The sequence below is a fragment of the Tenrec ecaudatus genome, chromosome 10, assembly GCF_050624435.1.
Source record: "Tenrec ecaudatus isolate mTenEca1 chromosome 10, mTenEca1.hap1, whole genome shotgun sequence".
In the NCBI taxonomy this organism is placed as follows: domain Eukaryota; kingdom Metazoa; phylum Chordata; class Mammalia; order Afrosoricida; family Tenrecidae; genus Tenrec; species Tenrec ecaudatus.
The window spans coordinates 16,848,834-16,876,257 of record NC_134539.1 but is presented as its reverse complement, the minus strand read 5'-3'; the positions used below and the strand labels follow the sequence as shown (position 1 = coordinate 16,876,257).

At 43.5% G+C, this 27,424-nt stretch overlaps 1 protein-coding gene across 15 annotated transcripts in view; it reads left to right on the top strand.

The window, feature by feature from the left end:
• Nucleotides 1-27,424, top strand: part of BNC2 (basonuclin zinc finger protein 2) — a 460,115-nt gene that overhangs the window by 270,653 nt on the left and 162,038 nt on the right. For all 15 annotated transcript variants that reach the window (XM_075559954.1, XM_075559949.1, XM_075559947.1 and 12 more), the window contains one exon: nucleotides 11,714-11,816. In XM_075559954.1, the coding sequence (XP_075416069.1) occupies nucleotides 11,714-11,816 (103 nt within the window). The remainder of the gene's footprint in view (nucleotides 1-11,713; nucleotides 11,817-27,424) is intronic.

The following is a 27,424-nucleotide window of genomic DNA, read 5'->3' as shown; positions in this document are numbered from 1 at the left end:
CTTTCTCCATCCAGAAGGGTCCCTTTGCCTTTGATACAGCAAGGAATCCTTAAGGGAATAAAGGGAGGAGTGTTTTTCAGCCCCTGAGGGTACATTTTTACCCCCAGGTCAGTATAGAGTCTAGAGAAATGTGTGGGCTTTCTCTGTGCATCTGAATTTAGTCTCTGGCATTTAAGGGGGAAAACTACTTTTTAGAAGAAATGATTACACGGTATGTGTGTCTTTAAAACAAACAGAGAAAGCAAACCTTGAGAGGTTTCACTTAAAAAATTCAGTGACTCTAGCCACTGGTCAAATCAAGTTGCGCCTTCAGTGATGTAACTGAAGCTCTAATGAAGGCAGTCCGGGTCTCAGCACAGAACCCTGGGGAGCCTGTGACCTAACATAAATAACGTATAAGGGGCATGTAGACGCTCCATCATCTCATTATCATTATTTGCAACTAGTATGATTCCTGAGGTGGTGTCCGCTCTTGGGCAAAGAAACATACTCTTCCATAATCAGGCAGAATTAGGATGCGCACTTATGGGTACAATGGAAGGAATTAACATTTCTGCTGAGGGAGTGCTACTGATAGGCAGCTTGGAAATCCCAAGACAGGTAGAAGTGAGATGCTATTAAAAAAACAAAACAAAAACACACAAACGTTCCTGGGACTTCCTTGTCTCCTGCTCTTCAGATTGTGCCATTTTTACTGCAGCCATTTACAGAATCTGTAGATTCCTCAAGCTGCCTGTGTAACTCACTTATCTAACATTTCACCACACCAGGTTTCTTTTATAGAAAATTCTGGTATCAATTGTTAACAGCTTACTTAGCAGTTTCCCTGCCTTTTTTCAAGTTGCTTAAATCTTCACCCATCCTTTCCTCCTTTTATGTAGCTTCCTCCACATCTGCCATTAGGACTGGAAATGGGAGAGGGGAGGCCAGAATCCCAGGAAATCTCACAGAGGATCAGGGAAGCAGGAGGGACTATTCAGCTCCATGCCTCTGATACCCTGGCAGAGTAGAAAGAGCCTCGGATTACTAGCCATGGTCATTTAATTTAAGGACGTAGCAGAGCTTCCTTTGCTGCTGCGGCGAAAATCTCTAATTTCAGGGATTTTGATGATTAAATTTGATTATCTGCTTGGAGTTTCAAGCAGGCGTCCTAGCACTCTGCAGACCTGGGGTTCTTGGACCTGCTCACCTCATGTGGCCTGGACAGAGTTGTTGCTTGAAATAATAAATTCAGAAAGGCAACAACCCTTTCCCTGATTGCTTCACGGGGGATGGGGGAGGGGGGAGGTAAGTTCTATCAACAAACATCCAGGAGTCAGTTTCGCTAGATGGTCGCTCACCTTAAGCTCTTGCCCAGTAAAGGTTTTGATTGCTGTCCTTGGGCATGTGACATAAGGTACAGGGATGCCAGTTAGAGAGAAGAAAGATTCAGAGGGATTTGCTCACTTAAAGCTGCGTGGGCAGGGGAGACATCTCTGACTAAGAGGGGTGTCATTCACTAGCACAACTTCAGACAAGCCTAAGGGGGGGCCCTTGTGGTGTGTTGGGTTAGACAATGGGCTATGAGACTGGCTGTTCAAATCCACCAGACGACTGGAAAGGTGTGGTGGACTGCTCCCATAAATATTTACAGCCTTTGAAACTCTATCTGGGGCCACTGTGAGCAGAATCGACTTGATGACAATGAACTTGGGACACAGCTTGGGCTTCTCCTACGTCTTTGTGCTTGGTCACGTAAGTGTAGCAACCTCATGCAAGCTGATCCTTTTCCTCAAGACTGAAATTGCTTCTGAAAATATCAGGACTTTGGCTTTATCTTGTGCTGTTTCCTGCTTTTTGAGTTAGTAGTGTCTTTGTAAAAGTGCTTGAAAGATTTACAAGTCTTCCTGCGTTTCATAATAAATCCCTTCCTTATTAATGTTGCCCCCATCATAGTATATTAGCCATTGTTTTCATGAATGCCACAGCAAAATGTAATCACATTGCCACCTTTCAAAGTGCATTAGTGGAAATGAATAAAATGTGTATCAATGGAATTTAAAAATTGCTGGTTCAACACTAAGGTGAAAGAGATGAGCATTGCTCGGCTTTAGAGAATAGCACGTAGGTTCAGGCTCTTCATAGAAAGGAACATGTAGTGTCAACGCAAACGGAGTTGATTTGTGAAAATTTGGTTGATTTTCATGCCATGTCCTTGTTTTCACGTAGGCAATAGGTTTATTAATGGAGCATTTCCTCTTTTGGTAATGCCTATAAAATTCATATGCAGCGCAGACAATAAAGAGAGCACCATCTTACTTGTTGGCTGTTAGGTGAGAAAATAAAGTGTTTCTTCCCAAATTGAGACGCCTTTTCATTTCCTGTGTCTCTAATATTACTAATCACCTAACAAAATAGCTCGTATTGCCATAGGCCTGATTTAATTGAAAGACCCGCACGTGCGCTGAAGCCTGCCTCTTGCATATGCTCGATGCCTTAGAAGCGAGGGTATTTTCTTTATATAATTGGCTCTATCCCGCTGTTGATTTTTACTCTGAACTCCTAAATTATTTAAAGGGGGTCTTCCTCATGTTGATTTATGGTCGGTTGTAGTCCTAAGGTAATGAGGAGAGATACTTACTGGATCCATGTCTGCAGAAACGAATGAGGCTCTGTGCCCAGCAGCCCCTTTCCCTGGGTGTGCTTGGGTAGGCCGCAGTGCTGGGGACGTTCACGTGCACATAGAAACAGAAACTCCCCTGAAGTGGATTGTTTCTGCTCTTCGCTCCACTCTCGCAGACTGCAATTTGTTTCTTTGCTTTTGCTGAAGTAATTAAATTGAGGAATGTTTTCATTTGTATTTGTGACAAGAATTCATGGTTTTCCACTTTCTGTGACGTGTCGGAGGTGTTTGTTGATATCTTGATAAAAGTATTCTGAATTCCTAACCAAGAGGCTTTATTTTTCCTCAGATTGGCCATTCATTTCCTGAATCAAAAATGGTCGTACGTTAATAGCTGTCAATTGTTGGCCAGGCATATTTGATGTTAATCTCTTTGTAGTCAAACAGATTATCAAATGTAAGCAACAGTGAAATATCTTTGTTGCTCTTCATTTATTCACTCAGCACTTGTGTATTGCAGTTGACGGAGTGGAAGTCAGACAGTGTACTGTAGTATGCCCCCCAGGAACTGATACGTTGAGAATTAAATGGATTAACACCAATAAAAGAAAGCAGGTGTTGCAGTGGAATATTGTCTTTTAAGAGAAGCTCAAGATGAGGTTTTAAATCTTTCGATTTTTAGCTGTAAATGGTGTTTAAGGGCCACCTTTTCCCAACGAATCTTTATTTCAATTAATTTTCTTGTGTTTATTATGAGACTGGCATATTGTTCTGGTTAGTCGGGCCTACAGACTTAGCAGTAAGTTTTCTCTCATGATGGTTTGTTGAAGTTTGGACATTTATGAATTACCGGTCATTTTGCCCTTCCTGTATGGTTACTGCCACCGGTAGTGAGTCTGGACTGACCTGGGGCTTGCAGATCCTGTAACACAGTCCATCACAAGGCCTCACAATGGGTTTTATGTTGAAAAGACAACCAAGAAATTTCATAGTATTTGGGTATAAGAAACTTTTCAATCTTAAATCACATTTTCCTTTCTCTAGATGACAGTAAGATAATTTGATAAATAAAAATGAATCTGACATTGCACATTTCATGAAGTTTTCAAGGAGCCCTGGTGTCGCATTGGCTCAGCTCTTGGCTAATAGTGCGATGCCGGTGGTTCGAGCTCCACCCACTCCCTCGTTGGGAGGGAAAGAGCCGATGGCCGGCGCCTGAGAAGGCCCCTGGGAAACCTTTCCGGCAGGTCTGCCCTGCCACACAGGCCATGATGAGCTTTCAATGGCCCAATGGCACCTGACAGCAACAGCAGCAAGTAAGGGTCTTACTTATTTTAACACCACGGTAAGGTGCACGTTTTTTGTCTTGATAGCCCGTTAAATGGGTGTTGCATGATTTTCCAAAGGGCTTGTGCTCCCGCAGAGGGTCCTTGGAAGTGACGGTTGGCAATCTGCTTCTAAAACCAGGAGCAGGAGGTCCCCTGATGATAAAGTTCTCCTCTCACATGCATTGGGTGGCCCTAAGTTAGAATCGCCCTACAGCAAGTGGCCCACGGGATTTTCGGTAACACTCCTGGTACAGTTACCATCACCATCATCACACACCCCCCTTTTTGAAGATAGAAGTCTGTAGAGAACAATTTTCCTACCCAGTAAAATCTGTATTTTGACTTTCGATAATGATGCATACTTTACTGCTGGTATCTGTGTGTGCATTCAGAAGTGAATAACAGATACATGATGAAATAATAACAGGTAATTATACAAACACATTGTATGCATGCATACCCCGTGGCTTAGTGGTTATGTGTGTGGGCTGCAGTCCACAGTTCTAAACCACGAGCCACTCTTTCTGCTCGTGTGAAGAGTTAGTGTCAGAAACCCACAGGGGCAGTTCCACCCTGTCTTACAGGGATGCCTGGAGTCTGCATGACTCGATGGCAGTGAGTTTTTTTAGTTCATTCTAGTATGGACTACTTTCATAGACTATTTGCCAATTTCAAAGCAGAAGATTACTGATCATCATTACAGGTATTAATTTATACACCTAGATCATGCTATACAAATTTATATAGAGACTGATGTGGTAGAATGGATGCTATTTTAATGACTAGATTTATCTATAGTTTGGTTTGAATGTAGGTCATGCACCCAAACTTTTAAACATTGAAAAATAGTTCAAGTAAAATTTCATAATGTGATATCCTCCTCCAAACCAAGTAAGAAGCATGTGGGTTTAAGGCGGATTTGTAGTTTTAGGTCTGAAATTTGCCAGGGTTAGGGAAGACGTGAAGAAAGCTCCCTGGGAAAAGGGCTTTTTGTTTAGATGGTTACAGAGTGGGTGGTTAAACCTAGGGATGAAATCCGTTTCATTTTAGCAGATTTTTTTGTTGATTCTCTCTTGGTCTCTTACTGTGACTGCTACTGTGGAACAGGGATTTTTTGTTTCATTGTTACCTTTTTTTTGCCTGTTGTTATTGTTGTGGGGTGACTATTGATTGTTTCCATATGAAAACAGCTAATAGGACGTATTAGCTGTTTGTATCGATCTTGTAAGGAGATCTGGTGGCACCATGGTTACGTGTTGGGCTGTGGACCTAAAGTCACTATGTTGAAAGTGTCCTGTAGGAGAAAAGGCCTGGCAATTGGCTACAGCCCTACTGTCCCAGAGGGCCACTCTCCGTTGGAATTGACAAGATGGCACACACCAACAGAGACATGCCTTTTGTGAGGTATAATCAGTATGTGCTTTTCCAAGAAGTGGCGCTTGATGGAAAGATGGATGGGTGTTTCGTTTGCATGTACTGACAGCTCACGTCACCTGTCGTGATTGCAACAAAGGAAGAAGACTTCAGGTTCAAGGTCACCATGACCTTGAACAGTGCTCCCCATTCACATATTAAAGTGAAACAGATTCTTGATAACAAATTTTTTTCCTCCGAGTTACTCTATTTTATGTACCGTGGAGTATAGTTAAGCAGGAATATTAATAATTGTCTCATTTTAATTGCATGCTTTCTTCCTTTTTCTGTAGTTACAGAAAATAGACGAATCAGCAATGGGGAAACTTGACTTCCTGCCCACCATATCATTTAAAAGCCGTGTAACACACAAACAACCATTAAAATGGAAAGCCTAATGCTTGCGGTACTCACCGTCAAGGGAAAGATGCGTTACGGTCTTGGACACCCACACGGGCGGTTCTCCCCTGTCTTGGTAGGATGCCCATGTGTTGGAACTGACTTGAGGGCAATGAGGTAGTTTTGGAGTGCCCATCATCGGGGTTACAGGATAGATACTTTGTTGCTGTATCCTTTGTTACTCACTAAGGCCAACTATGTGCTACACTGCAATGTACTAAAAAAGTAGTGTTTGCAGCTGGGGGGAGGGAAATAGAGGGGCCTTTTCCTGAGGGCATAAATGACTCATTTCTGTGACTTCTTATTGTCACTCAGTGACATACGGTTTATATTTATTATCTTTATTCATTTTTCATTCTTGTGATAGTATTATTCACCTTTTATAGATGAGGAAATGATTAAATATTAACTTAAATAATTTGTTTATTACAATGGTTTGTAGACTCATTTGTTCCCTTAAATGATTTCTGAGCATCTGTTATTTGCCATTATATATTGTAAAGGAGTCCTTGGGTATGTAAAGGGTTAACTATTACCAGTTGCTCACTCGGAGGGTGTTGGCGCCCACCTAGAGGCCCCTGGGAAGAAAAGCTTGGTGTGATCTACTTTGAAAAAAACAAGCCAGTGAAGATTCTAGGGAGCACACCTAATCCGATACAGACGGGGCCACCCTGTGTAAGAATGGGCTGAGCTCTGCATTGTAATCTGAACAGATGTGCCCCCCCCCACCCTCTGTGAGTTTAAATTCTAAAGGAGAAGAACCCACCCTAATCAAGTCATCACCCAGCCAAGGGCATTGTCCACAGCCTGGGTAAGAGCTATTACTAAAAGATTTATTGAGATACAGGGATTGGTGGGGTCTTGCCCTGAAGGAGATGAGGGGGAAATGCCTTCAGGTGTAGAATCGATACTTGAGTTGGAATATGAATTTTAAACACGAAGTAACAGCCCAGTGGAGGCTGGAAACTTTGCATGTGGGAAGGTCCAGTGAGGTAAAATGTGAGGGACGGAGCTGCACCCATGAAGACTGGGCCCCCCTACTTGTATCCATACGTTCTGATTCATAGTGGCCACATCTATACAGTGTTTCTGAGACGGTCTGTTTCTCCGGAAGCAGCCAGCATCGCCTCTCCGTGGGGGCAGCTGGTGCTTTTGACCCGGTTAGCGTCCCACTGCCTACAGTGGAGCTTAGAGGAGGAGAGCAAATGCCGTGCCTCCAGGAGTTGTCCTCCCGGTTAGGGGTGAGGAATCCTTCTTTCTGGCAAGAGCCATTTGTATACTTACAACATCATTGGCTGATCATACTTGTTGAGCATTTAATTAACCCAGTCCTAATGTGATGGTCAGGACAGCTGCTCTTTGTTGAGGTGTGTGATGTTAGCAGATATCGATGACTTTATGGGCCTTCTAGGGCAAATCAATAGGTGAGTGGTAGAATTCGCGCCAGGAAGGAGACTGAACCCAGTGTTTGATGCCAAACCAGTGAATCTCTGGTGCAACCACCCCGCATCTGTCACTACAGGCTTGCATGTTCCCATGATGCTAAGCAGTTTTCAGCAGAGCTTCCAGACTAAGATGTAGTAGCAAGAAAGGAGTATCTACTTCTGAACATCACTTGGTGTAAACTCTACAGCTCAGAAGGTTCTGGTCTACCACCAATCATTTCTACATAAACTGTTTTGGGGAGGAAAGCAGAATGTGGCTGATGAATCTGTCCCCCATGACTGCCTAACGGTGGATGAAGTTATAATTCAAGATTCCCAGTGAGAAGGTCAAGAACTCAGCACAGACTCGGACTTGATCCTGGATGTGTCTTCACTGTGCTAGGGAGTTAAGCTTGCATTCCAGTTTTCTATACCCCACTTGCCTTATTTGTGAAATTAAGATGACGATGCTGCCCATGAATGAAGGGGACCTACGGGCTTGTACTCAACCGTGTCTGGAAATGCTAAAATACTTAGTAAATCTAGCTATTTCTAATAACATGGGATCCTTTATTTTTAAAAATAAATGGAAACTCTAGGCTTTGGGAGAGGGAACGTGAGAGAAATAAATAGGGAAATCTAGTGCTTCTGATATTTTTGTAGGCCTTGGGCTTCAAGGTCTTGCCTGGAAACCTGTTACCCACACATCTTGGGCTGTGAGGATTTTGAATACTGGGCTTCTGCCACTTATTTTCTATCATGTAACCAGTGCCCGAATCCAAAGTCGAGGTTTGGGTGCTGATAATGCTTGAGACTGTGGGAGGACATGAACTTAGGGAAATGAATGAGCAGGCAGGTGTGGGGAACACCTGTACTTGTTGACAGTGTGGGGGGAGAGTGAAGTTGGTCCCCAGCTAGGACAGTCCGTCTCCAGGCTGGAACGAGAATCTGCTGCATGCTGCATCGGGTGCTGGAAGGGACAGGGAGACTCCAAAAGCCCCCAGATGTCAGGGGTGCATTGACTTTGGGAGGAGAATTTCAGGGAAGTGCGTCAGCAGAACCCAGATTGTGAAGTTAAAATGTACGTGATGGCAAGGAACTGGAAATGCAGGGAGCCGTGGGGCTATGGATGTCTCTTCCAAGAAACCCCTGGTGATGGTAAGCAGGAGGGATAATTACTGCTTTTAAGTTGCATTGTTGTTAATTCGATGTACACATGGCGGCCTTATATACAGATTTAGCACCATATGCAAAAGTTTGCTTTCTACTACTTGGCTCTTAAGAAAGACCTGCATCAATACCTATGTCTACTGATGGAAAGAAGTCCTGAGGAGTTGAGAGCCCCTGTTAGCCACACTCTTGTGCGGAAGGATGAACTCTTGGAGCTCAGTGGTCTCGGCCTACAAAGGTATAGCACTGTGAGCACCCAGTGTCTCCTCCTGGTGTGTGCCTGCTGCTCTCACTACTGATCTCGTGAGCAGCTTCGGAGAAACTCTCTACCTCCCCGATGACACGCCTTCTTTTCATTTTACGTAGTACTTCTCTCAGAGTTAGCATAAATCCGATTTCTTAAGCCTCTGCTCTATGAGTTTTTATGCTTGTTGCTCAGAGAACAGAGTAGTCACAGCCAGGTGGGTGTTGGGAGTAGTCAGCAGAGAGTGGGCGGTCCTCCAACACTTGTCCAATGAAGAGAGTGGTGAGTACACTTCCTGAAGTGCAAACATGCTGCTTTCTGCTCTTCCCAACAGTCTTCCTGTCAAACATGGACCATTTTGAGGCGTAATACTGGCTTTGAGAGTTTTATGATAATTAATTTTGGGGGAGTGTGGGTGAGTTGGCAAGTGATCACGTTGATTTTGTTTTGTTGTGAATAAATACCATGTCAACGTTTTATGCAGTTTCAAAAACATTATTTAGAATAAAACTTCCTTTGAAGCCACAATAGTGTCTTACTCAAAATATTTATTTAGGCCATATTGTTGAAATACATATAATTCCCATAAGGAACCGTTGTAGTCCGTGTAAATCTGAATTTAAAACAAAATAGACCTTCTGGAATTCATAGAAATACAAAATTGATATTCCAATACTTACGTGTTTATATACAAAAGGACTTGAGGTGTTCCAATGTTTGGATGTTTAGAGTGGAAGTTGTAAAAAGGAGTGATCTGAAAGCCATCATTTCCAAGTGTACCGGATGCATAATGTTGTTTAGGAAGAGGTAAATATTAGAATATAAACTACTTTGTAGAGCAGGTGAATGAATGATTCAACCAGAGAACAAATAAATATACATAAAACAAAGCACATCTGTAGTCTCAATTTCTTCTGGTCTTTGAAAATAGCTTTGAATAAAGGTGGTAAGATTCTGTTTTAAGTACAATATAAACTCAGGCAATTTATGTAACGTTATTTGATATTATCATGTGAATGATGTAAAGTATGCCTATATATGATGTTTTTGTGAAAATATGGTCTTTGAAAGGTCATCCCTCTTCAATAAAGCGGGTGGGCTTCCATTTGCATTCCCGGGAGCCTTGATTATTGTACAGTTAATGTTAGCACAGCTACCATATTTATATTTGAATGTGTTAGTCATTATTTTAAAAATAATGTGTGTGCTTGGATAACGTAAATCTGTGTGGATGTTAAAGTTTACAAAGCACCTCGTCATTTAATAGAAACGTTGTTTGCTCTACTTGTTTTTGTCATAGTCCACTTGAATTAAGAATTCATTAAGAAATGAATGGGCCCTTCATTTAAAGAACTGATTACCTGAGAAGATCTGATATATTGCTCAGTCAATAAACTATTAAAATGGAAATAATAACTTTTGGAAGCCCTAGCTCTTCTTATCATCTCCATGTACTTATTATTCGTGCTTCAGTCAGCATATCTTCTGGTATCCTTATCTCATTATGAGTTCCCTTAATCACTTAGAGATACAGGAACGTTTTACATAATTATGCTTAGGACATTGGGAGGGAGACCCTGAACCATTCGGCAGTTGATACAGTTGAGTGTTTCCCTAGAAGTAACCGAAGAACAAATTAGGGGAGGGGGTGAAGAGCAAAAGATACAGGGGTGAGACTGAGAACACCCGAAGCTGGTGGGACTTAAATTTAAAATTAAAGAGTGGTAAAGAAGGCTCCTAGGCCTGATTCAAGTGACAGGGAACTCGAAGAGCCTCTCTGGTCCATTCCCTCCGAGGTGAGGATGTTGGCCCACACGGTTCTCCAAAGCTAAAGCACCTCCTTAGGGTGATTGCTGATGAGAACTACAAGTGGGCCCAGGCACAGATCTACAGTGCGGGTACTACCTGGCTCCTGATCCCCAAAGCTATAATTGTAGGTTGCGCCCATGTCTGTATGGAGATCTTTTCCTGGCAGTTCAAGGGGTTACGGTAGATTGCTAATTTGTGAATGATCGGACTAAGTCCCTCCGTCTTCAGAATTTCCATGCAAATGCGAACTAAATGCATGAAGTGAATTTATTAACTACCGCCTCAGACCGTAGGTCAGCCCTAGCACAATTGTGAAGCATAGATTTTCATACATAAAAAGTTATGCTACATTTATGCTAATTTTCTGAGAATTCACCTTATAAACTAGTGAGGTAATTGTTAAAGTACTTGTAAAGATTTTTAGTGTGGTTTTCCTCCCCCACCCCTCCAATTTTTTTTAAATGCAGTTGTACTCTCCCAGCCAGAAAATGTGAACATTAATGCCTTTTCTGTACCACATAAGATGCAAAAAGGGAAACTTACATTGATTTTCATGTATCACTCTTCAAATAAAAGGAGATAGTTTTTATACTTTTGCAAATAGAATCAGATATTGAGGGGGAAAACCCAAAGACATTGAAAATAACAATAAATAACAATAGTCTGGGTCTTTGGGTCAATGGAACTGTCTTCCCCAATATTTCTGAAAAGATAAATACATTAGTTCAATGAAATCCAGGGGAAGGACAATTACATTCTAACATGACGTTTGTATGCCACCTCTTTCATTTGCAGAATGCGTTCACCAGCATTTCATTGAATATTGCATTAGAATGGATGCTTTTGTGGGGGTGGGGAGCATAATGCCGAGTGGATAAACTTAAATGGGCAATGTGTATTAGCAGCAATGTGTTTTTATTTTTCTTAGCTGCCTGGTGCGACAAATCCAGCTTCCTGTAGTCCATGAGAGCCTTTCTTCTTGTTCCGCTGGGTCTGCATTTCTAATTGAACGCTTACGTAGAAATGACATAAATAATTATATTAGTAAATGGATTTTGTTGCTGTGTGTGTGTGTGTGTGTGTGTGTGTGTGAGAGAGAGAGAGAGAGAGAGAGAGAGAGAGAGAGAGAGAGAGAGAGAGAGAGAGAGAGAGAGAGAGACTTAGTTTAGATGGCATGGACATTTAAAAGTCTCCAGGCTTGTCCAAGCGTATAGCTTCCAAAAAATGGAAGCGGGTATTGTTTATTGAAACGGTGGAGAAAAAAAAACCCTGTAAAGTCCACTGGACTGGATGCTGACCCTGCGCCTCCTGCTCTGTTTTCCAGGCCATCCGCTGCACGCTGGTCAACTGCACGTGCGAGTGTTTCCAGCCGGGGAAGATTAACCTGAGGACTTGCGATCAATGTAAACATGGCTGGGTGGCACACGGTAAGGAGAGTCCGGGCATTTCTTCCCACCCTTGTTCTACCCCCGTGAATGCGCGTGTTGTTTTAGAGCAGTCACTGGCCTGGAATCGAGAGGGGTCAGCTACGCTCCGAGTTCTGGATCACACTCAGCCTGTGACTTTCAAAGAGCATATTCTGGGCTCCAAGAAGTACTGCCGGGGAGCTGGGCTCGGCACGAGGGTGAGATGTTTATAGGCCGCCAGGCCATTGGGGCTCCTACAGAAGGAGCGGCAGCCAGCACCGGGCCTGGTGGAAACTCAAACACACCACAGTTGGCCTTTCAGAGCCTGGACCTCAGGGAGAAGCTGGCAAATCCTCTTTGCTTAGGAGAACTCCTGGATGACTGCTCACCCTTGTCCATGTGCCTTCAGCGGGACTTGCCCTTCCAGAGGTGGTGTTTCCTATGGTCTCAGGTGGGAGAGTGAGTGAAGGGGAACATTATTTGGCCAATATCTGACAATCTATAAATCCCCCTTTCATCAGACAGGGGGGTGGGAATTGGATGGTGACGGATGAGGGTGGAGGTGACCCTCCCAAGACTGGGAGTGTGTTGAGATGCGTTGTCCCCTGCTCCGTGAGGGGACCTTGCTTCGATTCTAACGTATGGTTTAAGTTTATTCCGTTCAGGAAATCGTAGACTTGGGAATAAACAGACATTATCTTCACCTCTCAGAGCCTTTTTCTTTACTTCCTAGACTGCGGAATTTAAAAATATAGGTAATGTTTTTAAAAGAAGCCCTGGCTGGAGAGTTTCTGACAGCCTGGGGGTATTGGCTCTTAAGTGGACATATTCTTCATTCCCAAGGTTTGCCAAATATCCAGTGGGTTGCATTTTTATAAATGTCATGTTATTCTAGCAAGACCTGAGGTAACAACACAAGGCAGGCCCTTGAAATGCTTTTAACTTATCATGGATCTTGCTTGTTAGGAGATGTGTGTTGGAGTCACCGGGACATTTCAGCCCTGTGTCCTTCAGGAAACGGGACAGTTACGGTCATGGGTGGGGAACACACAGGAAGGTGAGGTTTTACAAACCTACCTACAACGTATTTATTAACTCCTCAGTGCCCCTGAGGGTGGAACACTTTCCGGTACCAGAAAGGCCTCAGACCAGCCCTGAGCCAGCACTGAGCTGTTTTACTTCCGTGGTACATTAATGCATGCTAATGTACTCAATGATGCCATTTCTTCACACACGCCCTTCTTTCTCTGAGTCAGTACTGGTTCTTCGAGACACTAGGGAAACGGCATATGCCCCAACCCTGTGTAGTCTCACATAATGTTACTAGAGAGTCAATATTAACATAGATTGTTCCGGAAACAATTTCTTTTTCTGCCATTTATATGATGTGATAACATTTCTGAAGTGTGTTTGTTTTAAAAATTTTGTTTTGAGTCTGCTAAATAGAATTTTCAATATTGACCTTGCAGGGTTATTATACAAAATGTAAGGATCAAACATCTGAGGACTTTAATTATACATGTTAACAATAACCAACACAACACAGATGGGCACAAAAGGTCGGCCAGTAATTAAACAAAGGACTTTTCATTTATTCACTCAGATTTTCCAAACCATCCTATCTTCCCCCCACCCGTCTATCACAGTAGCCTTGTGAGTATAAAAGTTTACTGTGTCATTCAGCGTTTGTGTCCAGCCAACTTCCATGTGCATATTACATTAGTGCAGTAATGGGGCGGGGTGGGGTGGGGAGAGCAATATTTCTTCCCTACTGAACAACATAAATTATTCCTGGTCAATGGCTACTATTTCTAAGCTTTCCGAAGGATGTAATGCTGACCCACTTTGAGCAAGAGATTTCTGTTTCGCTAGACTTGTGTTTTTCCTACTGAACCATTAGAAATGCTTACGTTTCTGGGATATTCATGGTGGGGTTTCTTAGATAAACAGAATCCAATTCTTCTCCCCTCCTGCCATCACCCTCTCCCCCACCCCCAATTGGAGCCCTATCTGCACACAGCTCCAAATGCACGCACATACAGGTATGCAAATCCCCCTCTTCCCCATTCATTAGGGCCTACAAGACCGCCCGCTTGGGCTGGCTTTTAGCCTTGGAGTTTGGCAGTGTGCTGAGAGCACCTACTTCTTTAGCCCCCAGCATTTCAACTAATTGCTTCATTCCCTCCCCGTGTACAGAAACCCTGAAATCATGTCTCCAATTATTTCTTCTCAGAGGGGAAACAAGCCGTCTTCTTGGCTGCCACACAAATTACAATGTCTTATGTGTGGGGCAAGGAGGAAGTGACTTTTTTTTTTTTTTGGCGTGTAATTTTTCTCTGAAAGTAGATGGAAAGTAGCCACAAGACTAGCAGGATATATTTCATTGAATTATTTCAGAGTAGCTCGAAACACACTTCACCTCTTACAGAGGTTTAAAAACGTAATACCAGCTACTAAAAAAAATACTCACATGTCCAGTTCAGGTGTTTTTTCAAAATGAGTTTTTAATGTAAAAGCATCTTTAGAATGCTTGTTCTCTTTTGAATAAACGGCTTCGTGTGTCTCCTTTGTTAGTAACATTACTTCTTAAGATTTTGAAGTTCATGGGTTTTTATATCTTAAATCTGTTTCATCAATATAAAATAATGAAAATAAACCACAACCTACAGCCATAGCTGTGGAGGACGAAGCAGAAGCGTGGAGTTTCTGAGATTAAAATGCTATCTGGTATCCTCATCTTCATCCTGAGGAGCGCCTGGTGGGTTTGAAGCAGGTGGTGGGTTCAAACCACAGACCCTTTCATCAGCAACCTAATGCCCTACTGTGCCCCAGAGCTCCTCTTTTAGTACATACACACATCCCTTTCTATGTGTTATCTGTATGTGTGTATGCATGCATGTCCACCACTTGTCACTTTGTTATGGTATCATGGTGGCTTCTGTGCTGTGGTGTTAGAAGCCCGGTTACCGCTCCTTCATCTGCCATCTCCTGAGACACATACCTGTCTCACCATGGTGGACAGATTTCAACACAGCTTCGAGTTAAAGAGACTAGTAAGTGGGGCCTAGTGATTGATGTGCTTCTGAAAAAACATGGCCAATGCAAACCTTAGGAATAGCAGCAGCACATTGTCTGATAAGAGTTGCTCAAGTTGAGTGTCTCAGGATGGGTCACAGTAGATGGGTTATAACCCAGTGGCGGCCACAATGAGCCCAGAGGTAGCAGCAGTTGAGATGATGGGGCTGGTGGTTTCCTTCTGTTGTACATAGGGCCACTATGAGTTGGGATTAACACCTAACAACAGTATGTATGTTTACACATGCACACCATACTTCATAGCTTTACAGGTTGCTTCTCAAGCCTCCTTGAATTACTGGCATTCGTTGCCTTCTAAAAAGATTGACAACAAATGTTTTTAAAATAAAATAGAATGGATATTTTATTTCACACATTTTTCACAACATCTAGATTTTGAAATTACTCATTGGGACATTTTTACTTAGATACTTCCTTGAAATCTTTAGAATCATTGAATTAGGGGAGAGGGCAGGGTACTTCTTGAATACCAAGACATTTCCCATAGAATAAAGGCATGCTTCCTGGGACACCCCGCTCCTCCCCCCTCAGGTTAATGAATGTTAGCTCTTTCACTTTAATATTGAAAGAATGCTTTTTAAATTTTAATTTGATGTAAGACCAACCGTTTGTTGTTTTCTGTTGTATGGATGGCCATGTTGTGGTGTGTAAAAAGTTATTGGGAGACTCCGGATAGGGCAAGATATGACAAAATAACGATGTATAAATTACCAAGGGCACATGAGGGAGGGAAGGGAGGGGAAAAAAAAAGAGGACCTGATGCAAAGGGCTTAAGTGGAGAGCAAATACTTTGAGAATGATTGGGGCAGGGAATGTATGGATGTGCTTTATACAATTAATGTATGTATATGTATGGATTGTGATAAGAGTTGTATGAGTCCCTAATAAAATGTAAAAAAAGAAAAGAGGAGAAAAAAAAGTTATTGGGTAGTTCAAAATTAATCCAGAGTTGCAATTTTTAAAAATGTTGTCATGTTTCTATTCAGAGCCTTTTGATAGTGGCATCCAGAAAATTGCCCTTACTTCACATAGTTGTATTTTTTTCAATCTCTATTTCTCTGATCTTTTCAGTGCTCTTTTTCTTTAAACGTAAAATAGTCTGAGTGAGTCTTAAAAGAGGGAAAAATGTTTCCTACAAGTTAAGTTATTCTGTTTTCAGGGGCCAAATCAAGACATCAGCATACGTTCAAGTTCAGCATTGGGCTTTGTGTGTGGTCACATAAATGTTTATGTTGGAAGAAATTTCATTTTGTTGAGTTTTGAGGCATGCAAGTCCCCGGCCCCCCGCCACCCCAATATATGAACGGCGGTTTTACCTGTCAGAGAACTGAGGCTTTCATCAAGAGTTTTTCATCATAAAAACGGGCAAGTATTTCCAGTATCCATTCAGCAATGGGCCAGGATGGATGGGAGGAAGAGTATTTCTTATTCATTCTTCTTGGAGAATCCCAGGTTATAATGAAAATATTACCAGTAAAAATGCGTTGCCCTATGACAGATAGGGGTGGGTTGTAAGGCTTGAGAGCCCCTGACTCAACCATTTTTATTATCGATTATTTTCAAATTAACTTTAACTTTCTTAGAGCCGATGAAAATTTTATTTCTAGACCATTGAATTAAGTTAAATAAATGGCTTAAGGAATCATTTAATGACAACCCAAGACAACTGGAAAATTGCTGTTTTTCCTGTATTTTATTTGTGTATCTGACAAAAGAGATGGGTGAATATTTGAAAGGTGATTTATTTTCCTTATGTAGATCAATTCTATTTCTATATCTTAAAACTACATTAACAGCAAATATTTCTATGGCCTTGGGTATGTAAACATGTGAGCATATGGCAAGGATAAGAGATCAGTGACTACAAGCATATTAAAAAAATCAAAACTGTTATTAAGTCAGTGCCAACTCAGAGCAACCCTATAGAACTGTCCTGGTGGGTTTTGCAAGACTGTAAATCTCCATGGGAGCAGATAGCCTCATCTCTCTACTGTCAAGTACCTGGTGACTTTTTAGTCAGTAGCCCATTGTATTGACCCACTATCCCACCACATGGTTTAAGTGAAACTCACAACAGCTTTCTTGGTGCAAATAACTTTCATTATGAAATGCTTTGATTTCAAAGCAGAAGGATATTCCCTATCCACAAACCGCGTGAATGCTGGAATTACATTCACTGCCCAGCAGTGTGAAGTAACATTAGCATTTCCTTTGGGTTAGGGCAGGAGTTGGCAATCTTTTGAGACCGAAGCGCCAGTCCTGGCCCTCACAACAGTTAAAAAATTAATCAAGAGCAATAAATATGTTTTATAAAAATGAAATCACCATAACCTGATTAATATTCTTTAATTTTTTTTTAAATAAATGAAGCCATGATCATTTCAAAGAGCCACGTGTGGCCTGAGAACGGCAGGTCGTCCACCCCAGTCCGGAGCTGTCGCTGCTAGTGTGCTTGTTGCATTGAAATTTGTGAGACCCCTTCCTTTTCCATAAATGTTATTTCCCTTCATTCTTTGCAGCTCATTGATGACAAAGGGTGTAGTTTAATAATTACATTCGTGTTTTTAAAAATTAGTCTGAAGAGCTGCTCATCCTGCCAACTGTCTTCTTGGTTGCATTTCATCGAAGCAATTCAGGTTCTTTTGTCCTTTATAATGTAAACTGTGCAGGCTTAGCCTACGTCATCTTCCAACAAGAGATATTCATGAAGTAGATGCGCTGAGCTCTGTGACAGGTATCCTTTGGTTGTGGTTCCATGCTACAGGAAATAGTGAGCACTGTCGAGCTGATAACAGTATCCAGCCTGTGGTTTCATGTATTCTTTGTAAGACTTAAGTTTCATATATTCAGATAATGTCAAACCTTTCTATAACCCTCACTCCTGTGTCATTGCATTTGAATTCTTAGTTCTTACTTGGTATATTTTCTCTGACTTAGCGTTTGTTTGTTTTTTTTAAAAATAAAATCCAAAAAAACCAATGCCCAAGCCTATTGCCATTGAGTTGGTTCCATCTCACCGTGAGCCTGTACAGAGCTTCTGAGATTGCACATCTTTATTGGGGCAGACAATGTAATCATTCTCTTTCATGGAGGCGCTAGCAGGGCTCCTCCAGCTTTTTAAACAGGGGCGCAGTTCATTGTCCCTCAGACACATTGGAGGACCGACTATAGTTTAATAAAAAAAACTGTGAACAAATTCCTATGCACACTGCACATATCTTATTGTGAAGTAAAAAAAAAAAAAGGGGGCAAAAACACCCAGCGAGCCGGACAACTGTCCTTTGAGGGACGCATGTGGCCCGCGGGCCATAGTTTGAGGACCCCTACACTTGAGGGCTTGAGCTACTGGTCTTATGGTTAGTAGCCCAATGTCTAACCTACAGGGCCACCAAGGATCCTTCATGGTCTTTACAGAGACCCTCATTTAAATAGAGCTATCAGGTAAGATAGGGCATATCTAGTTAAATTTGAATTTCAGGTAAACAATTAACTGAATGTCCTGTTTTTGTCTGTATTTTTCTCAGTTAATTCTGGCAACCCTACACCTGAAAGGCTCTCCCAGTCAAGTCTCAAGTAGAGTAATTTAGTCATAGGTTGGGACCTCTGACCCTGAGTATCCTCTGTGAACATGTTTCTTTTGGAAACATTTCATTGTGGTCTGGCTGGAAGTTTACATAGCACAGAGTTCCCATTCGCACGTCATACACATGTGTGTTTGACATTTGTTGCTCCCCCCCCTTCCTCCTTAGGTTCCCCACGTCCATCCACCCAGTTTCCCTGCTTCTTTCTCCTCCTTCCTTCGGAATTTTGCTTTCCAGCAAGTATTGCCCATGTTGGTCTGAGAAACCTCTGGATGATGTAGGCCCACATGTAAAGCGCTGAGATTTCAGGACTTCTTCAGATTCTCTTCAGTGGTGTCAGCGTCATAATGGTACCTGATCAGGGATCGAGCTGGACAGGCCACAGCCAGTCATTTTTGTTGTAGGCTATATAAAATCATGTCTTCATTATTTGTCCCAATCTATGGGTCACTTGGGAAGTAGCTTGTGCTCCATGGTAACTTTAATGCTAAGGTGACCAGATTTTAACGTTGGTAAAGCGGATGCCATTGATAAAACTCATATCCTGGCGAAATAGCCACACGGCAGCCGAAAACTGTGTACCCTAGCTTGTCATGCATTCTTTCCAAAAATCGGGATTTTTTTAAAACGCCACGGGACGTGGGAAAAATTGTTAAAAATTGGGACTGTCCTGCCAAAAGCGGGATGTCTGGTCACCCTATCTGAGGCGCTGCCTGGAAAGCGAACCACCACACACAATAGAACGGAAGTCATAACCTATCCTCCCGCCCCTCCCTGCGTGTTTCTTCTCCAGTCTAACCCTGTCCGTACCAGACAGACAGTACGCTGTCGCAAGCAAGGACGGGCGACATTTCCAGGACTTCGTGCGCTTTTTGAGCACATTGGTGGCAGCTTTTCTGTGATCATCTGTCAGTTTTCAAAACAAGGAGACGGGGCCTGAAGGAAACTTGAGTTCCTTCCCACGGAGGAAGGCTCTTCTCCCAGATGTTAGCCTGCCCGCCACAGCGCTGGCCCCTCCTAGGGACCTGGGATTGACCCGTGAGAGTGAACGATGCAATGGGGACAATGCTTCCACAGGGCAGAGTGCTGCGCACGTGGTGAACACTGCCAGAGGTACCTGTCCAAGCCCTCCTCTCACAGGCAAGGACACGCAGCCCAGCCAGGCCAAAGGAAGAAGGGGACCGCCCAGGCAGGTGGACATGGGCTTTGATCAGATCAGAAACAGGTGGTCACAAACTCCTCGGTCCTCGGCCCATGCAGGGCACTCTGGTTTAGAAACGCTGGAACGTTGGCAACTCCCACAGATGTCTGGCTCTTCGAAGGAACGTGTCTTTCTGGTGGGCTTCATACTTTGAGATTCTGATTCTGAAGGGCTGTGCCTTGTCCAGAGAAAGCAGCTTGTAGCTGTCACCCAGCTCTGCGGAGGCTGCTTCGGGCCTGGTATCTCCAGGGGCCAAGTCCTTGAACATTCTCACGTTTATTTGGGAGAGCAAGCACAAGGCCGGGTTCCTGCCTGGCACGGGAATCTTCTGTGTTTGACCCGAGGGCATGGTGTCCTCTGGGGCGCTCTCCTCTACTCCCTGATCATGGCAGATAAACTTGTGCGGGAGGACAGCCTCGCGAAGGCAGGGGTTCGCAGCTTGATTAATAGAAGCAACCAGGTTTTTCTTATTGTGTCCCTGGGCTGCATATTTTGATTTGTATTTCAGCCTGCCCAAGTTTGGAAAGGTACTTTGAACTCTTTTAAGGTTTTTTTTTCTTTTGGGGGATCTGTGTGGGGGGGAGTGTTTTCTTTTAAATCTTAATCACAGCACAAACAGTTCCTTACCCTCAAAACCGTAGGTTCCCCTTCTAGATTAAAAAACAAACCAACAGCTTTCTTGGCATGAAGTTCACATATATACTTCAGTCGTTCTTCACATCAAGAAGGGTTGTACAGTCTCACTACACTCAGTATTAGAGTGTTTTCTTCATTTATGTACTCATCGTTCTTAGCTCTTCCCCCCACCCCCCAACCTCCCAGCATACCCTTCTGAGAACCATTAATCCATTACTGTCTCTATCGCTGTACCTATCCTGAATTTCATATACCGAAAAACATGTACAAAATCAAATACTGCTAATAAAGTCAAACAGATAAAAACCTCAGCCTAAAAGAAAGCAGAAAATATTTTAAAACTAGAACCAATTTACAACGGATCATAAAGGAGTCCCTGTTTAGATTGTATCTCATTTATTGTATTCACATGGAACCTAAGTTGAGTTTGGCAAATCCTGGCCACTACCATTGCCTAATTAATGCCAGCCTACTGCTAGCAGTTTCTGGAGAGGATCTTGGTTAGCTGCTGTTGTGTGGGCCTGACTTGTGGAGCCCCACACACGATGAGATGATAACACCTACTGCGCGCTCTTGGCGCATCACCCAGAGCAGCTGCAGAGGGGATCCGTAGGATTTTTATTTTTTGTCTTTGGACATGAACAACTTGAACTTTCTGCCTAGTCTGCCTTGGCCTGGAAGCTCCACTGAAGCCTGTTGAGCACAGTAGTACCGCACAGACTTTCCGTGACAGACAGGTAGTGGGCTGCACATGCAGCCCTTTGATTGGGAGTTGAACTAGGCCTCCTGCGCGGGAATCCTGAGGGGGCCCCAGCAGAGGACCTGGTATTGAAAGACACGGCCTTGGCGTGAACCGCATTGTGCAGAGAGCTCAGGTCTACCGGCGGGAGGCAGGACAGAATGGTGGTGCTTCGAAGGAGACTGACTACACTTTGTAAGGCACCTTCTGTGTCCTTTTCTGTGAAATGCAGATCGCTAGGTCTAATGCCCTCGGGAGAGTCCTGTGAGCAATCCTCCAGCCTTATGCCCCTTCCACAGATAAGGAAACAGAGTGCATCACTTGGCAGTGGATGGTAGAGCAATAGGAGGTGCTGTTGGCTAAGTGTCGGACCACTAATTGCAAGGTTGGTGGTTCAAACCCACCAGCTTCTCTTAGGGAGGAAGATGAAGCTATGTGCTCCTGTAAAGACTTAAACACACCGATAAACCTATATTCTGTCCATTGCTATGGGTCAGAAAGCGTTTTGTTTGTTCTTGCTTGGGGCACAATACATACTCAACCCATGCTCATTGTAATAACAAAACTTGCGGACAAGAGGACTACTTCCCCTTGAAGATAGCAGAGTTTGGTGGCTCAGTGCTGGATGTGTCCAGGTCAGTGCTCAAATCCCATCTCTTCCACTTGTGAGCAAGGCCTTTGCTATGGCTCATGCCTTTTCTTGGAATTCAAACTGTGACTGTATCTAAAAACCAGTGAGTGAGTGAGTGAGTGAGTCTCTCTCTCTCTCTCTCTCTCTCTCACACACACACACACGCACACACACACACACACACACACACACAGCAGAGTTCAGGGCACTAGTTCTTTGGGTCACTAGCGTCAGCATTCCTTAGATGGTGTTGCTCTCAGTCACTGTAGCAAGTCCTGGGCTCCACCCCCCACATAGGACATTTGAGCAGATGTGTGCACACTTCACCCCAAACGTCACGTTTTGAGAAATGCCGAGCAGTGGCATTGAGTTTTAGCCATTGAAATACGACCCACCAAAAAACAGTATGAAAAGCTAGATTTGCCAAAATCTCACACCTATCTCCTTGCCCGTGAAGTGCTTTGATGGGCTAGCCACTGTATTACTTTATTGCACTTTATTACATCATAAATTTTTATATCTTGCTAACGATCCTACAGGAAGCTTAATTGTTTATAGGAACATCTTAATTAACTGGAGTTCATCAGGTTAAGCTGAACACAAATTGAAGGGGTTATAAATGAAACACACTCAACTCCTCTCCTCTTAGAAGGTACTGTTCAGATAGTCTAGGAAAGTCACCGGGACCCGCCACCTCGGCAAGACTACGGTGAGGTGCTCACTCATTCCCTTTTATAATCTTGATAGTGTGAAGCAAAATCAGTGGATGAGAGGAGTATTTTTGTATTATCCTTTTTTAATAACTTGATCGTTATTAACTGAAGAGGCAGTGTGTCAAAGCTGGCCAGGGTTCAAAGTTTTGCAAGGGGGGGGAGGGGAAAATGTTAGCTAGAGCTTTCATTTGGGGTGAGAGGTCGGGAGGGGGGCACTGGTGGTGTGGCCCAGTAAGCATCGGAAGCCTGCCCGCTACTAACACAACTCATCCACTCCAAGGGAGGGAGAGGAGTCTGCTTGCTCCCCTGAAAACAAACCGCCTCGCAGATCCCAGAGTGCAGTTGCCCCCTGTTATGTAGGCTTGTGATGCATTTTAGAATCCACTTGATGGCAGTGGATTTGGGTATGGTGATAATATTTTCTATGTGCGGCATTAACAAGCCTATTTTAAAACTGAATTTCCCTTTTTTATTTCTTATAGATAGCCACTAGGAAATTCAAAGTCATAGCATGTGGACTGTGCTCTTTTTCTCTCAGACCTGTAGACCCAGGGTCTGAGGTCGTGCCTCGGAGACCCGGCGCTTGGGCTACAGTGCAGCGGTGGCAGAGCAGTAGGCTTGGTGAGAGGATCCTCAGAGGAAATCCCAGGCTCTTGTGGGCCCTGCACGCGGCACAGTGGACTCTGGTCATGTGTCCCTGAGACTTCCTGCTGGCTGCACTGCTGATCGTGCCCAGTCTCTCCTCTGCCCTGGTCACGGGGGGTGGTGAGAGGGATCCTGCAGGGGCAATTAAAGAGTTCCCTGCTGTATGCTCTTGGCACACTTGACTGAGATGGCGAGGGGGCAGTCTCCCTGCAATACTTCACCCCTCTCCTCCCAGTGTGAGCTCAGACTGGGCATCTCTTTCTCTACCTTGTTGGGTACTTACTGCAGCATCTGATCTGCCACATCCCCCACCCTCTGAACTAAAGCTCATGGAACTGAGTGGTCTATGGCCTGATCCTAGTCCCTTTCTGCGTGCCTCTCTTCCAGCCCTGTCCCCCTCTTCGCGTTTGCTGTACCCTTCGATGTCGTCAGGACACCCGAGGAGTGAAAGGCTGGTGGGAGGTTTTAGTAGCCTACCTAACCAGGAAGTAAATCCTAGAGAAGTCAAATGTGCCTGATCATTCGCAGATGTTGGCATTTTTGTTTTATGCAGACAATCTGGTCTTCAGTGAAATACCTTCCACTTCTATTTGGGAGTGCTTCAATGCTGCTTTGCCTAAAAAAATCCGATGGTAGGAAATTTCCCCTCCCCTGCCCCATTTTGGCTCCTCATGTTTCCACTATCAGTAAAAATTAAAAAACAAATCAACCTCTCACATAAAAGAAAACACCTGTTTGGCTCAGAGAACCTGGCTAGGGAGGTCTGTTTTTTTTCTTCTTCTTTCTTTGCCCTGACAGGCCAGAAGGGACCGTCCTAGGGCCCCTTAAAAAAAGTCTCAGTCTCTCTCTCTCCTTTTTTTCTTCTTCTTTATTTCATGTGAGCATTGGCAGGAACTCTGACAAGCAGTTCTTCATATTTTATTATGTTCTTGTCTGCAGAATCTCTGTCAGGCAAAAACCTTGTCAGCGGAAAACCTGTCGTGGGATCAGAGGAGACAGAAACAGGTGTCATACAGGCAGTCAAAACTGAAGGGAAAAAAAGATTAGGCTAAAGAGAGGGGCAGAGAATTACATTAATGCCATTGCTTTTATCTTATAGATGTGTGTTATTATCTCGGGGTGCTGAGTGCGCAATTGCCTCCGAGAGAAGTCGACAGGAGACAAGGGGAAACTTGATCGTTATTAACTGAAGAGGCAGTGTGTCAAAGCTGGCCAGGGTTCAAAGTTTTGCAAAGGGGGGAGGAGGGGAAAAGCCCAAACTTCAGGCAGTAGCAAAGACTGTGTGGTTCTGCTTGTGGCTATATCAACCTAGTAGCAATCTAACGTTTGCGACTTGGAAACAGATCATAGAGAGAAAAATTCATGAAAGATTTCAGCAGAGGCTTGGGGCAAGGGGGGGGGGGCATTTATCCTATAGACATGCAACGGATTCTTAACATTTCCCCTCTAATAAAATCTTGCCATAATGTGAAACACGGCGAGGCATTTGTCAGTTCAGCTGTGTTGTTTGGATATGTTTAAAACACCTATTATCAACACACTTTTAATTAAAAAAAGCTATTAAGAAGCCCTTTTACTAAGTGTGAACATCTGTACGTGCAAGCTGTAAATTAGAAGATCGCAGGAGTGCCTCCGTCAGGCTCGGTGAATTTGGCAAGTGTTTTCCATTACTGGATTTTAAGTACAGTGGTGCACTTAAATATCGAAAAGAACAATCGAGGCATTTTAAAGTGTCGTCGTTCTCTGCCTTGTTGCCCACTTGGTCATGATTAGTGGAACTGTCGTCGTCATCAGAACTTACAGAGACCCTGGTTTTCGTTGTTGCTGTTGAGCGTTTTTAGGGGCGAGTTCTTTTTGCAGTGTTTGTACTCCCCTGAATGTGTCGTGTGCCAGCGACCATTGTTGGTAACCCAGAACCATCCAATGTCCAACGTGCGAGGGTGGAATGGTAACCTTTAGGTTCCCGTCTGCCCAGCCCTGTCTGTGTTGCTTATCCTGGGGCTAGTGGGAGAGGCCGCAGGCATTGCTCTAATCTTTGACATTTTCTGCTCACACATTGAAGCCCAGGCTCCTTTAGACTCTTCCTAAGGGGGAACACTGCCCTCTTAGCCCTTTTAATGAGCAGATCTTCATCCAGGGTCTTTTATCCCACCAGTCAGGGATGCCGAACAGTTGGTACCTGCTCCATATATTAAGCAAATCCAGCAATTCAGAAGAAAACGCACGTTAGCGTCAAACGTGTGAGAGACAACCCAGCCTCTTAGGGGGTTCCAAGGCGGTGCAGGGAGAATGGATACCGGTCTGCAAGGACGTTGGTAGGCTGATTGGCTGGGGAGGGAGCGGAAAATACCCAGGATACAAAGGTGATGTCCATAGGAAAACAAAAATTGAACACGATCATTTCTCTTTGGCGTTTCTTACCAGATGCTGATGGTTTTGTCTCATTGCTTTTTCTCAGTTTTAAAGTACATGGGGGCTTCAGAAATTTCATGAGGAAAATGGAATTAAAAGATAATGGAATTTTTTCATGAACTTTTGGAAACCCCTCCAGTACTTTTCCATTACCCCTTGTAGAGGGTTAAGCATATGGTTTACCAAATCACACATAGGCCTGGCGTTGGCAGTGCTACGTGGCTGAAATTCTCCTGTTGATGATGCGGCGGCAAGGACCCCAGTCTTGCAAGCTAATAAAGCTAGGATGGGGTGGTCATTTTCGTAGACTAGTTCATAGTTTGGTGGGGTTTTTGTTTGTTTGGTTGGTTGGTGGTTTATTTAATAAAAGGGCTTACATGATACGTTTCAGTTGCAAATCTTGGTCGTTAAACAATTTACCCGGTGATGCTTTATCGTTCACAACTTCTGTGTCACCAACTTCCAGCCAACATCAGCAGGGACCGTCATCATCCTGAACTTGTTCAATTACCAGATCTCTTCTTAGGTCTGCTGACAAGTTTGTAGGTTTTATTTTCTCTTCTGTTACCCATCTTCTGGTAGGGTTGCTGTCAATGAGCAAAGACATGCTTATGAAAGCGGGCCATGTGAGGAAGGGTAAGGAGGAGAAGAAATACAGACTCGGGCCTGTTTAATCAGCTAGTCAAGAGCGTGAGCTTCGAATAGCAAGCGTTGACAGTCAACTGTTATGTGTGTCCCAGTCGGGCTTTAATGATTTCCAAAGTCTGTTGTGAAAAACTTTATTCTGCATAAGGCCATAGGGGGGAATGCCAATCAGTTTGCAATATTAGCAACGCAGTCTCAACTGGAGCTCCGGTTCCAACCCACATTAATTGTGCGGTCCGCCTGGGCATCTTCCCTGCTGTCAAAGCTGTATGCCAGCCCCAAGTGACCGGAACGCCTTGGGCAGTGGGGGTTTGGGGGCACTGGCTACCTTTGTCCCCTTCTCTGTAAGGGTCAGAGCCACCTTCATAATGGACCATGAGCCTATTCACAGGCTCTCTTTCACGTATGACGTGGCATAAAGCAAAATCTAGGACCACTCACCTAAGCGTACATAAGGGATAGTATAAGTAATGTGATCAGGGTTTCTGAAGCCCTAAGGTTAAGTTTTCAACTTAGAAACAATGATGTATTATTTGTGCAAGGTGGGTGGGGGTGGGGGGGAAACCTTTCACACATTAAGGGCTGACAGTTTATATCACCAAGCTTGGGGATCAACTCTTTCAGCGACATACCAGTTCTTTATTTCTTAAAAAAAAAAAAAAATCTTAGAAGCAAGCCTTTTCTCTTCTTGGTATTAAATATCCTAATTAATTCAGCCTTGACAGTCACAGTTAGAAAATTGTGACTTAAATGGAACATGAGTTATTTTGTACTTAATTTGCTCCCAATTACATAGTTCTCCCCCCCCAAATGAAATAATAGAACACACAGATCTAAATATTACTTCAAGTCACACACGATGTTTCTCTTAAACACAGCCATTGCCCTCCTTCAGGATCCCCTGAAATCACTGAGTTCTTTTTATTATGTCATCAGCGCCATTTATTAATGTTCTCCCCAGGTGCTCAGGCTTTTATTAGGATCTGGCTTACAACTTCAGAGTGGGTTAAGCCTTTGCCTTGAGCCCTGATGGTCTTACCTAGAAAGGGAGCTGACTCTTATAATGGGAAAGGATTGGTGCTATTATGATTCCAAAGGGCCTCTTTATGATCAAATTCTAACTATACATAATCCTATTAAATCTGTAAAAGTTCATGGGCTAGCTACATTGAAGTGACATATCACTATAGTGGATATTGTGTGCGTATTATAAAGTGTGGTGTAATTGGGAATTATTGGTGGCATTAGCAAGAATAAAGAACCACCCACCCTCATAAACTGAGATGACATGTATGACCTAGGCATGTAATGTCAAGAACAACAACACTCA